This window comes from Gorilla gorilla, chromosome 11 (assembly GCF_029281585.2).
Source record: "Gorilla gorilla gorilla isolate KB3781 chromosome 11, NHGRI_mGorGor1-v2.1_pri, whole genome shotgun sequence".
Taxonomy (NCBI): Eukaryota; Metazoa; Chordata; class Mammalia; order Primates; family Hominidae; genus Gorilla; species Gorilla gorilla.
In genome coordinates, this window is record NC_073235.2 from 78,383,180 (window position 1) to 78,396,859 (window position 13,680).

General features: G+C 33.8%; 1 protein-coding gene across 7 annotated transcripts in view; it reads right to left on the bottom strand.

Annotated features, from left to right (window-relative positions):
• Positions 1-3,476: 3,476 nt before the first annotated feature.
• The window catches only part of LNPK (lunapark, ER junction formation factor), an 80,506-nt gene continuing 70,302 nt past the window's right edge, over positions 3,477-13,680 (bottom strand). For all 7 annotated transcript variants that reach the window (XM_019022724.3, XM_063695009.1, XM_019022723.3 and 4 more), the window contains 3 exons: positions 12,696-12,766; positions 11,727-11,897; positions 3,477-4,568 (listed from right to left, as the gene is read on the bottom strand). In XM_019022724.3, the coding sequence (XP_018878269.1) occupies positions 4,336-4,568; positions 11,727-11,897; positions 12,696-12,766 (475 nt within the window). In that variant the 3' untranslated portion in view covers positions 3,477-4,335. The remainder of the gene's footprint in view (positions 4,569-11,726; positions 11,898-12,695; positions 12,767-13,680) is intronic.

The window sequence follows — 13,680 nt, forward strand, 5'->3', positions numbered from 1 at the left end:
GAACACTCAAGAGTCATTAAAGGGTCTAAGCAATGGTGTGGCAGATTCATTTTCCTTTTTTTTTTTTGAGATGGAGTTTCACTCTTGTTGCCCAGGCTGGAGTACAATGGCGCAATCTCTGCTCACTGCAACCTCCGCCTCCCGGGTTCAAGCAATTCTCCTGCCTCAGCTTCCTGAGTAGCTAGGATTACAGGCATGCACCACCACGCCTGGCTAATTTTGTATTTTTAGTAGAGATAGTGTTTCTCCACGTTGGTCAGGCTGGTCTCGAACTCCTGACCCCAGGTGATCCGCCCGCCTCAGCCTCCCAACTTGCTGGGATTACAGGCGTGAGCCACCACCACGCCCGGCCCCTCATTTTCTGTTTTTTAAAAACTCAGGCTGCAGCACACAGAATAGATAGCAAGTGCACAAGGTTGGAGACAAACCAGTTAAGAGACAGCTTTGGTAATCTGAAATGATGGAGGCCAAGATTAGAAGGCAGTACAACAGAAATTAAGAGTAAATCCTCTGAAGTCATTTGCCTACATTCAAATCCCTGATTTTCCACTTACCAGGTATACAATTTTAAGCAAAGTTGCTTCCTGCTATGGTTTGAATGCTACAAAAAGCATGTGTTGAAAACTTATGCTAACTGTTGGATTGGAAGGTGGAGCCTAATGGAGATGTTTAGGTCATGAGGGTGAAGCCCTCATGAATGGATTAATGCTCATTATAAAAGAGCTTGAGGTTGCAACTTCCATCTCTTGCTCACTCTTGCCCTCTCTTACCCTTCTGCCTTCTGGCATGGGATGACAAAGCACAAAGGCCCTCACCAGGTGCTAGCATCATGCCTTTGGATTTCCCAGCTTCCAGAACTGTGAGCCAAATAAATTTTTGTTCATCACGTTACCCAGTCTGTGGTATTCTGTTATAGCAGCCCAAACGGACTTAAATACATACTCTCTCTACAACTCAGCTTTCTCTTCTAGTAGTCCAAAGATAAAAATCTTCACAGGATTCTTGCCAAAGTACAAATAAAATAATATATATATAGCAGTTAGCATGTTGCCTGGCACAGAATAAGAATGCAAATGTTTATCATCATTATTAATGCAATGTGAATAGAGAAATGAGAATATAACTAGAAGATGTTTAGGAGACAAAAATTGACAGTTTGAATAAAGGGAAAAGAGATGAGTTTACAGCTTCTGGCTTAGAGAGTAACTCTATTTGATTAGATGAGAAACAAACGGTTTGAATGTTCTGAAGGTTTGAAGCAAAGTATAGTGTTCATTCTTGAATATATGGATTGTGAGAGACAGGCCAGTAGGCAGGCAAATATATAGCTCTAAAGTAAAGGAAACAGATCAAAGCTGGAGATCTGAGATTCAGAGAGACAGATGGTAAGTCCTTTGGTGTTGAGAAGAACCCCTAGAGAAAGAATATGCAGAATGAAGAAATGATGACACTAGGTAGAACTTAAGGAACACCAACACTTACAGGACGTTGAGAGCAAGAGGCCAGAGAAATAAGAGAATAATAGTGTGATATGTGAAAAGCCAAAGGAAAAAAAGTATCTCAGAGAATATTCAAGAATGTCAATACTGCCAGTGAAACAAGAACTGAGAGTTTTCACTGGATTTGGCAACAAAGTATTTATTCACACAATATGCATCAAGCATTGTGCTAGACCCTTGAGATACATGAATAAGAAAAATAAGACCCTTGCACAAACGGACATTATGTTGTGAAGACAGTAAACTAGCAAACAAATCAAATACACATTGTGATAAGGATGGTGAGCAGAGAGTGACATGATAGGGAGTAAAAGGCAGAGGCCAGCTTTAGATGGGGAGTTTGGGAAGGGATCTCTCTGAGGAGGCAAAATTTAAGCTGAAATCTGAGGCAGGAAAGGGCATGGTCAGAGAACTGAAAGGAGTTCCATATGGCTACAGCACAATGATGGCGGGAAGACGGAGAGACAGAAGCTAGACCATGTTTGTAGATCATGCTCAGGACATAGAAGAATTTAGATGACCCACTGAACAACTGTAAGCAAGGAAGCTAAGATCACTGTAGCTAATGGTACTTAATAGCTTGGATTTTCTCATTTATACTAGTCTTAATAATCAGAAATAGGACATTTTACTAATGTTTCAACCATTAACTGTTTATTATAATAATAATGAAAATAAGCTTTTGTATCTAAAAGGATACTATATGGTTACAAACATGTTACCTATCGCATTAATTTTACTAATCCCCTTTTAACCTTCCTCCGTATTTCTTTCAAAGATATTTCTCATACTATCTGTTTGAGTCTATCAAATTTCTCTGAGGTACTTACTCATTTTCAAGCAATGTATATCAGAATTTGAATGTTTTATAACAACATGACTAAGCAAGATGTTACTAAAATCCATATGGGTCAGTAACATACAAAAAACCTGATGAAATTATTTTTAAAAAGATTATATTCCATAGAGTTTCAGTTTCCTATTTCCTTAATCTATGTATTTATATACATACATACAATATAGAAAAGTTGATGCAAAAAACATTGGCTTGAATCTGAGAAGCTGAATTACATGTTCGTATTATTTTTTACTTTCCTCATCTGCAAGAGGAAAAACTTATGGTCCTTGCATATTTTAAAGACATTAATAAGAACAAATGCCATCATTTTCAGGTAGTGTGCTAGGCACATTACATTATTTTTAATTATCCTAATACCCTTCAAAAATAAACATAACTCTTCCCATTTTACAGATGAAAAAATAATCTCAGTGAGTTTATAGGTGACTTGCCCAAGACTACAGACCTGAAATTTAAGCCCAATATGGCAGGCTCAAAAACTCTGGTTACTATACTGGATGTCCCAGACTGTTAACAGATTGAGTTCCAAAAAAAAAAAAAAAAAACTGTCACATATGAGATATTAAATCATAAAAATAGATTTTTAAATGATAAAAATGTTTGGTTCAGTTGTTAATAAACTGTGTGCAACTTAGAAACATTAGCCAAACACACCATTCTTATACAGGTATATTTTTCCCTTCAGCATAATAATTTGATTTCCATTTTTTTTAATATTGGAGAAGAGAGATAAAAGGAGGCCGTAACAGATAAGCACACTGTATTAAAGGTCCAAGAATTAGCACTGAGACACATTTTTTCCAGTTAATCCTTAATACAAATATTAAATCCAATTAACTACCAGCAACCCACTACCTATTCTCACAAAATTTGTTTCTCAAAGTTAAAAATTACAAATGGCTGGCCTACGATGTTCCTGAATCAGAAAAACCTAACTTCTGATTAAAACCTCTAAATGTCACTATTTCTGTTAACTAGAAAGGAAACAAGTCTGAATAAAAGTGCCATAATTTGCTCTAAGCAGAATCTACAGATTTATTGTATTGTGAGCTATTCCTCCTAAGATTTTTCAGGTAGCCAAGTCACCCACCAAGATACTGTTTGAAGAAGACTAGATATTTAGCAAAATGAAACTGATGCCAGATTATTTTTATTTTCCTTAATAAAATACAAACAAGAGCACAAAATTCACTTATATATCATCATTTTATACTTATAAATAATGCTCATAATTCAAATAGGGTCAAGTGCAGAAATATTTCCTATATGCTAGTGTGTAAATATAAACTAATTATATACATCATGTGCCTTTGGCCCAGTTGTAAAATAAAAGACATCAAAAAGAAACACTGCAGTTGACTGTTTCATTGCATTCTGAGAATTCGTACCAATGCCAATGTAGTTACAGTTCTACTTAACTGTTCCACAGCATTCTTACTGAGAATTCGTACCAGTGCCTACGTGGTAACAACTTTCATACCGCTTAATGTAAACACCTAAATAGACATTTCTCCCAGTTGTAAATATCTCAGGAGCTAAAATTCTATCAATTTTTAATAATGAAGTAGTCAAAATCTTAACCAAGTTTCATTCCTTAAAACAAACACAATTAGAGAACTTACTCTTAACCAAAGTTCTTCCTATGTCAAGATGGATATTTACGGGTTATACATACAGAAAACAAGAAGGCAATCATGTTTGCTTACTTTTAGAATGGACAAAAAAGTATCTAAAAGCTGTCTCAATAGTGTGGGTCTTTGTACATTCAAAAGGATCTTACTTCACTGATATAACTTGCTTTTAATTTTAATACCCAGTATATATAACTTTGAGATGTTCAAATACCTAGGCAATCTGAATTCAAATGATACACAAGCATACCCTTAGAGGGGCAAAAAAAGTAAGTGCCACCGAAAAAGCAATAACTGACATCAATAAGACTATAAATATCCAGTTGAAGGCACGTGGAAGCATTTACTACTCTGCCGTCAAAGATTCTCCACTTAGTTCAGGATCAGGAATAGAATCAGCTCCAGGAACTGTGGAGTTGGTTTCAATCACTGAGGCTTCCTCATTCTCAGTCTCTTGTTTCTCCTCTGGTTCCTCTGAGTCAGATGCTTTTTCAATCACTTGGTTTGTCTGTTCTGTAGCTGGTATTTTGTCATCTGTCTGCTCTGTATTATCATCAAGAACATCGTGTTCTAAAGATTCTGAAAAGATAAAGATTCAAAACTTTAGGAATATCTGAACGTTAAAACTGCTAAATAAGGCAAGCAAAAGATAAACACACACACACACACACACACACACACACACACACAAAGAAACCATACAATTGTCTAACATTATCCTTAAAATCTTTTAAAATAAGCACATAACTCTCTTTACAGTTAGTATGATAGAAGAAAAAAAAGTAATTCAGAGGAAAAAAACCCATAAATATACTTTTTCTAATGTCCCACATTTTCATACAAAATAAGTTACTAAAGACACATCTGAAAGTTGAAGTCCAAAAATCATAGTCCCAACAGAATTATGTGCTATAATACAATAGTCCAGCAAACAATGCAAACGTATTAATGTCCAGATTACATTTCCTGAAGAAACTGTTTCCCTTGTGTCCAGGCAACCCTGTAATATGTAAACGTGTACTTTGTGGGTGGGTGGGTGTGTGTGGGTGTGGGTAGATGGTGCTTTCCTACACTGATATACATCTCTATTATCCAAAAACCGGGAAGTCAGGTTTCTATCTTTTCCAAAGGCATGACTAGTCTCTCCTCATCCCTCTGCAAGACAACTCCTCTGTATTTAACCTCAGGGTCAGAATGTACTACATACCTAGCATGTTAGGGAGAGAAAGAGAAGGGTCTTTTAATCCCATCTCCATAGCAGAAGTTAAGGGTACTAGTCCCTACATGAAAATTTACTCCTTTTAAACTCTCTAAGTATTATTGAATTCAAATCCCTTAAAAATAATATAACAATTGTATTGAATAAACTGCCTTTAATTCTTTAAGGTTTAAAGAACAGGATGGAGGAGGGAATGACTGGAGCAGACAACCTTTGGGCCACCCAATTTCTACATTAAAGATAAAAATCTAGCTTTAAGGTATTTCTTTGTTTATGTAAAAAACAGCAATTAATATTTTTGCTAGTAGAAATATGGCCAAACCATATCAGTTAAGAAAAAAAGCAGATTTTTCTACTCTCATAGATGATTTCTTACGATATACTACAAATGTTACTGATTGAAAAACTCTGGAGGGCAGGCCAGCCTTAGTAAAAAGTTCTAATTAAGTTCCTTGTATAATAAAGGTCAGTTTTGCTAAATAAATAAAATTGTTTTGCAAAGAAATTATGTGTTATATGCACATGTGTTAATATGGAAGTCTTAGAAATCCATGGTTTTACCATACAAGTTTATCTATAGCTCACATACTCTATGCCAAGACTTTAAAAATATTTAAAAAGAATTATTTCTTTAAAGAGATACCTTGGACTCTGGCTTATATAATTAGTTATAACCACCTTCCTCCTTTTGATATGTAGAATAAAGGCCCAAATTCTATAGTTTTACTATATGAAAACTTCCTATGCTCACAAAAAATAGTAAGGAATGTCCATAAATTAATTTGTGCCAAATCTCATTTTTTAAAACCCTATCTGTATCTTAACATGGAACTTAAAATGGCATTGCTACACACATGGAATTTTATAAAAATCCAAGTTAGAAAACAGTTAAGTCACTTGAATTTTGTTATTTCAATGTTCCAGAGCAGAAAGGAAAAGCAGAAAGGGCAAATGAAACTACAGGCATGTACAAATCATTTCTGCTACAAGGGCAAACAAGTTATCCGTGGAAAACTTCAGGAGTCACCAATCATTTGTAATTCTACACTCACAGAATGTATCCAAGACAGAATGCTAAGCGTCATGGTTTTCCACAACTCTCTGGCCATAGAGCAGTATTTACTTGGCAAGAACTTCACAATTTCTTATAGTTTAGTAAGCCTTCTGAAACAAACCAATAAAGCCACAAGAAATGAAAAAACAAAAAGCTAAGAATCCAGGATGTAACTCACCAATAAACATGTTTAAGTGAAAACAGGCCCACATAGTTTGTCATATTCTGTCTGACAGACTGCCTCAATACTGTACTGAAACAGGAGAGGTATCAAAATTCAAGGCTTGTCATATTAAAGTTTTGTGATGTTACTATTTTCAAAAATAGACTTTACTAGTCAAAGCCGATTTAATGTACAAATTCTGGGGCCGCAAAGAAGTGGTTAATACAAGGAGAACTACAATACTGAAATTTTTAAATGTCTGCAATACAAGAATTCATAGAAATACCATGTGCTATCATAATCAGAAAACAACAAGATACACGAAGTCTTCCAGTCACTATTGTATTTCAGAGAATATGTGGAAGACTACAAAATTGGTGAAATGGGTGGAAATTGAAAATAATCAAAGAGCCTATTAATGATTAAGTTTCTTCCCCTGGGTTAATTTGCAGACAAGCAATTTTTTAATGGCAGTAACACTACAAAAAATTGGTATGTGACATGACACCTACAATGTAGACATCAGGTAGTCTAAATAAGATAGGTATTGATGTTTGGATGCCAATGCCATTTTGTAAGAAGTCATCAAACAAGATCTAAATAATGAAGTGTAAATGATTAACAGAGAATTACATATAAATTTAATAACCACAGAGCTTTATAAGATTATTTAATGTGTTACAAACATACTTTTTTCATTTTTATGGAAGCACATCATTTGCCCATTCTAACAAAAACAGCAAATTTCTTCCATGAAGTTGTAGTTTAAAACAGCTTGGTGGAATAAAATATATTTCACAAGATGTTAATATTTGGGCATAAAATACTATAAGAGAAACCAGGCTTTGTGTTCACACTAATTAAACAACCCTACTCTTCCCTTTATGGCCCAGTTTAAGACTAAGACATGAAACAATTACCTGAAGGACCTAATTCCATCTGTAAGAACAATTTTAAAATCGACTCTGGTATCTATAATGTCAAGAAAACAATATACCACAATGCCATAAAACAAAAAATGATCCATGCAATTTCTTTCCCCACTCCTGCCATCACCCCACCCCAACCCCAATATTCTTGAGATATTATTATTATTTTTTACCAAATAGTAACAATTGGCTTCCAGTTGTTTGGGCAAAGTCTCAACTCAGCTAGAAAACTGAAACTCATAAAACAGTGTAATTATATAATGAATATCACTGCCCCACCTATAAACTACACACATGCAAAAACATGTAAAGAATATCATGTTTAGGTTTTTACTCTAGTTCTTGAAAAAATAATTTCTTAAGAAAATTAAATAATAGTCTAGCAAAACAACTTCATATATTTTTGCCTTGCTAACACATCAGTACCCACTATATATGTAAGCTACAAACTTACCCAAAGGAACTGTGCTAAATTAAAATTGACAACATGTCTTTAACTCACAAGTTTTAAACAAGGCACTTTTTACAAGATTTTCCTGCCTTAAGGAAAATGGTTAACTTATATTTAAGAAACAAAGGTATAAATTTCACCCCAACTCAACCCAATAACTCAGTAAATAAAATTCAATTAAATTATAACCACTCATAATAGCTAGTATTCATCAACACACAGAATACCATTTAATTATTTACCATTTCTGAGCAAATCAATTAGACAAGTTAAGGGTTTAATTTTTTTTTTTTTTTTTTTTTTGAGACAGAGTCTCACTCTGTCACCCAGGCTGGAGTGCAGTGGCACAATCTCAGCTCACTGCAACCTCCGCCTCCCAGATTCAGGCGATTCTCCTGCCTCAGCCTCCCATGTAGCTGGGACTACAGGCGCACGCCACCACACCTGGATCATTTTTGTATTTTTCAGTAGAGACGAGGTCTCACAATATTGGCCAGGCTGGTCTTGAACTGACCTTGTGATCCGCCCGCCTTGGCCTCCCAAAGTGCTGGGATTACAGGCGTGAGCCACCGTGCCTGGCCAAGAGTTTAATTATTAAGCAATGATCTAAAACTAAACTATTAAGTGAAAGTGTTTTAGAAAAGAGAGATGGCCAAAAGATCTCTATGTCTAAAACAAACATGCAAAAACATACTACATATCTTGAGAAGGCTGCACATAAGTAAATATAAACAAAGGTATAAAAAGATTATTTAATGGATCTGGTAAATACATGGAATTCAACAAAATTTACATTATCAAATAGTTTAATTTCCTGGAGCATAACAAAAATACTAAACTTAGAATTTTCCCTTGTTCAGTGCAACCTAATGGTAACAGTATTTTGCATAAAAGAAAGGGAAGGACTAAAATCATATTATCAAGTTAAATTTTACCTTATATAAATTTCACTTGCTATTTTTGATAGTATTGATTAGATGCCATGAGTTTTATTATTAGGAAGTGATTTCCAATTGGACAAAAACTATATTCTACTAAAATAACTGCATAAGACCTAGACAAACACAACTGGGCAATAAAAACACAATATTAACAGTAACATTTTGTAAACATGCTAGCCAAAAAATCACTGCATTAGAATACCAACAATGTAGAAACCTAGTACTCTAATGATTACCACATACCATAAAAAGAATGCTTTTTTAAAAAAAGGTAAAACTGATAAAACTGATAAACCACCTTAATGTAACTTAGCAGAGATTCAAGTATTACGGTACTATCTATTTAACCATAAAAGAAACTGAGGAACCTAAAAGCAGTTCATTTCTTGCCGTATTTAGCATGCCCTCAAGTAAAAAGACAATCTATATCCATAATTTCTTGTATTTCTCTAATAATCTATTACCAAAGCATCTGGATGTAAAATTCCAGAAAAAAATATTCCAGGTATTCAGGTGAGAAATTAATGAGAGAAATTTCTTCTAGGTCTCCTCCTTTGATGAAAACTTTCCAAGATTCTGTATGTTTTTCTAAAGAGCGGTCCAGAAAATTTAACAGCTCTGTGCCCCATCCTAAATGCGAAATCTTCCAAAATCAGAATCCAGGCAAAACTTAACTTCAAAATCCTTACATCACAGATTGAAAAAAAAAATACTTCTTCTATTAATTCTTGATTGTTCATAAAAATGGCTACTGATATTTGTTTAAAGAAAAGTTTGGATGGAAGAAAGTTATCTTTTGGTTCCATCTGTAACTTCAATAACTTCATCTCTACAATTTCTGCTGCTAAGAAGGACCCACTGCAATACTTTTAATAATATAAGAATTAAAGCAGAAAAGTTTTTTTTTCAGACCTCAAGTATCTACATCATTTAGAAATCAGAAATCTAAAACATTGTCTGTTAGCAAAGAGTAGATGATTGAGATGATGTGGTCTTCATTAATAGTTCAATATACTCATAAGCCACCGGGGTTCAAAACAAATGCAGCTTCATCTGTTCATCAGATATACTTCTAGTTGTTTACTAAAGGAAGCCAGCTTGGAATTGATAACTGTGTGTCACAGTGTTGAGTTAGATGTCTTGAGAAAAGTTTCAATCTTCTGGAAAGCCAAAAAAAAAGATGCTCATGGCCACTTTGATGAATCCAAAGAGAAGTATGAAAGTTATTATTCTAGAAACTATCTTAACCAAATGGAATTGTTGCTTCAGTTTTTAGCATTATGGAGTTATCAAACCCTGCCTCCAGTTTTGTCTTCATGTAATAACATTACCTTATTGGGGTTGGGTTTGAGCCAGTAAGACTTCTTTCCAGGAATTTCAGACAGAAAATGAGACATCTGAGGTATTGCTCCTCCTAGATTAGATGAGAAGGATAGGTATAGCTGGGTATAGCTGGGTGTTGTTTGCTAACTATCTATCTTGACCTTAGCAGAAGACAGAAAGTATGGGACTCATTATCAAGATTTTCACTGTGTTGACTGTTTCTTCTTGTCTTTTTTTTTTTTGTCCCAACTATTAGCTTACAGATATTCACTTTAGCTTCTATAAGCAGGGCTAGTCATGGAAAAGACTTCAATTTTTCCTCTAGGCATCTTCAGTATGAAATCCTTTAATTTTCAGTTCCAAAAGGCTGCAATGGCAAGGCAGATGGTTTGCATGTGACAGCATGCAGCTCAGAGCACGACTTAAGCAAAAGAAAAAAATTGACATTTTGTTTGAAGTTGATGCTGCAGACTTGGAGAAGATGAACGCATTGATTCAGTGCTGGAAGAATACAGGCCTCTGTCCTAGCTATCTGTGTTCAAATTCACTTTGATATTTGTTAGTAAGCCAAAAGCCAAGCCCAATTCAACACACACATTTTAGGTTCACTCTTCAAAGTTAAAAAAAAATATATCGATACTCAAATCTCATACTAAATTTCTGATATCTGAAAATTCACTGCTTCATATAATATTCTCAATTAAAGCAATTTTTACAGCACTCAATGTTTTTATGAAGAAAATATCAAATACATGTAAACAATAATTCCTAGAAATTAAAATAATTAATCCTGACTGGTAAATAAATTATGTGAACTAAACTTCTAATATGCATTTTTTTCCATATCACACATAGCAACAAAACATTATGGCCTGTTTCATAATTTTGGCAATCTTCATAATTCAGAGCTGATTAACAAAGAGCTCCTGACCAAATATTAATACTGTAGCAAGAAAGAGCTGGCAATAGTCTAATCTTCCACCTCATCTTTTCCATTTTTCATGAAACTTCCTCAAGAATTCCTAAAACAGAATTGTAAGATGAATTCTAAAACCCAATAAATTCTGATAAATTGTTTCTCTAAAATAAGGTTGATTTTTACATCAAAGGCAATGTTAATCTTCTGAACCTTTAGAAAATTGTTTGTTTTAATGAAATACCAGTCCTATTGATACAGTAATCCAAAAAAATGCAAGGACAACTTTATAATTCCAAAGTTTCCTGCTTTCTGGTAATTTCTACCAATTCATGTGGTAGATACAAACCTATTTTATCAATATTAATCAGAAATCTTGTATTTTATCCTTTGAACAGTTGTTTCATAATTCCAATAATCTGTTTCACTCAGATAAATTGAAAAAATTAACCCATGAAAATATTACTAATCAAATCTCCCAACAGTTTTTAGAAAAGGTCACTCCATAAACAGTATTTAACTAGCTGATGCTAGATGTTGCTTATCACAATACAACCTGCATGTTAAAAGTGAAACACATCACACCTATCACACAGGAGGCTATGGTAACAGAGCCATAGTTGACATATGCATGCGGCAAAATCTGATAAATTATTCCATCTTTATCTAAAAGCATTATGCTTTTATTACTGTTAAATAACACATGTTATTAAGGGGCAAAACTGTTTAACATATTCATACCTTCATTAAACTGGTTGTCTGATGAAAGCACACTTCCTGATGGCAAGGGACCAACTGAACTTGAACCTTCCACCACCTGCCTCTTCTCAAAACTAAACTCAGGAAGTCTTGGAGCCTGAGGTCTGGTTTTTCTTGCAGGGTTCAAGAAAAAACAGTAGGCACATCGAAAAGCTGCAGAGAATTTTTTAAAAATAAGCAAAACCACAAACCAAACAAAGTTCAAGGACTAATTAGTTAACTCACAAGATCACTTTTGCAGATATTCAAAAGAACCTTTTAAAAGTTACTGTGTATGTTATTTAAATAATAATATGGTAGATGCTCTAAACAGAACTAAAGCATACTTCCTAATTATTAGAATTTTAATTTTTAAAATTAAAGGCAGAAAAGGCATAACAGGTTACATAGCAGGCTAACTACGTAATAAGTTACACAGCAGGTTGACAGCAGAATAATATTAATGATTTAAATGAATTAGTGAGATTACATTTCTAGTCACCAGAATCATTAGGTATTTTAAAATCCAGAACCTTGCACATTTACCCATGAAAATGTAGTACATAATATTTCAGAAGCATTTTCAATTTACCACAGTAGTTTTTAATAGTGGCTACACATGAGAACCATCTGCAAAGCTTTAAAAAATATACTGATGCCTGGACCTCATACTCAGTCCATTAAAGGAGACTCTTTGTAAATGGGTCCTGGGTATCATAATTATTTTAAGCTCTTTGGGTGATTGTGATGCACCGTGGGGTTTGAGAACAACTGGCCTAGAGGCTGTACATTATATAGGAAGAAACTTGAATTGTCTTCCCTGCTTTGCTCTATGTACTAAAATAAGGATAATATGCCTAACCAATGTATACAAAGAGAGTATATAAAATAAAATGACACTGCATAGAAAATGGCATAGAATAAAATATTTAAGCATAAAATATTTAAATCTCATTGCCCAATAATTCTTACCAATGTATTCAAATTCTTCCTTCAAAGCCATGCCATTATGAGAAAAACACTGCTGACATATAAGTGCATACCTACACCGTAAGGAAAAATGAACAGACCAGTTACAAATGCAAACAAAGCTCATGACAGAGACTAATTTAGCCATCATGGCTAATTTATATTTTAACACAGCTAAATATGCCATAACAAATTATATGAGACTTAGTAAACCACAAACAATATTCATTAAATAAAAGCCAAAATTAACCAAAGCCCAAATTTCAAGCATTTAAAAATATAATTTATACATCAAATTTAAAATAAACTAAGCAACAGTTAAATGAATATACCTTTACTAAATTAGCAGAAACATATTTGACAACTGAACACTTAAATTTTGGTGTTTCCCAAAGTATAGTGCTGGGGATGAAAGCCTCCAAATCTGTGGTCAGATAAGGCTGGAAAAGTTGGAACCCTCTTAGAGATTCACAATGAATATTATTAAAACCTGAGATGTCTTGCGGCAAACAAACATATTTAATTTTGTTTAGTACAACCCAAAGATTAATTACTATACATGATTCTTATACCTTTCCCAGTTACACTAAACATCTATTTATATACTTTCTCAGTTCTCTGTGGATATACTCAATGAATACTTCGCTATATCAAATGTCATTCTATTTTGAATAACGTATGATTTATTACATAAACACTAAATTTTCATTCCTTTTTTAAAATAATATTAATTAGGAGTGCTGTCAAACATCTATTATCCGATGAATTTTTAAAAAATCTATACTTTGACAATTGCTCTGTACATATCATATGATCTTCCTAGAGTTATTTTAAGAATAATTGGAAAAGCATTTTGAGAACTAAATACATGCAAATTGCTCTTAACATTAAAAGTACTACTATCACCAAGTCCAGTACTGATACCTATAAAGCTCCACTTCTTAGAACCTATCAGAGTTGAACTATGTTTTTGCTCTTTAAGTTTAAA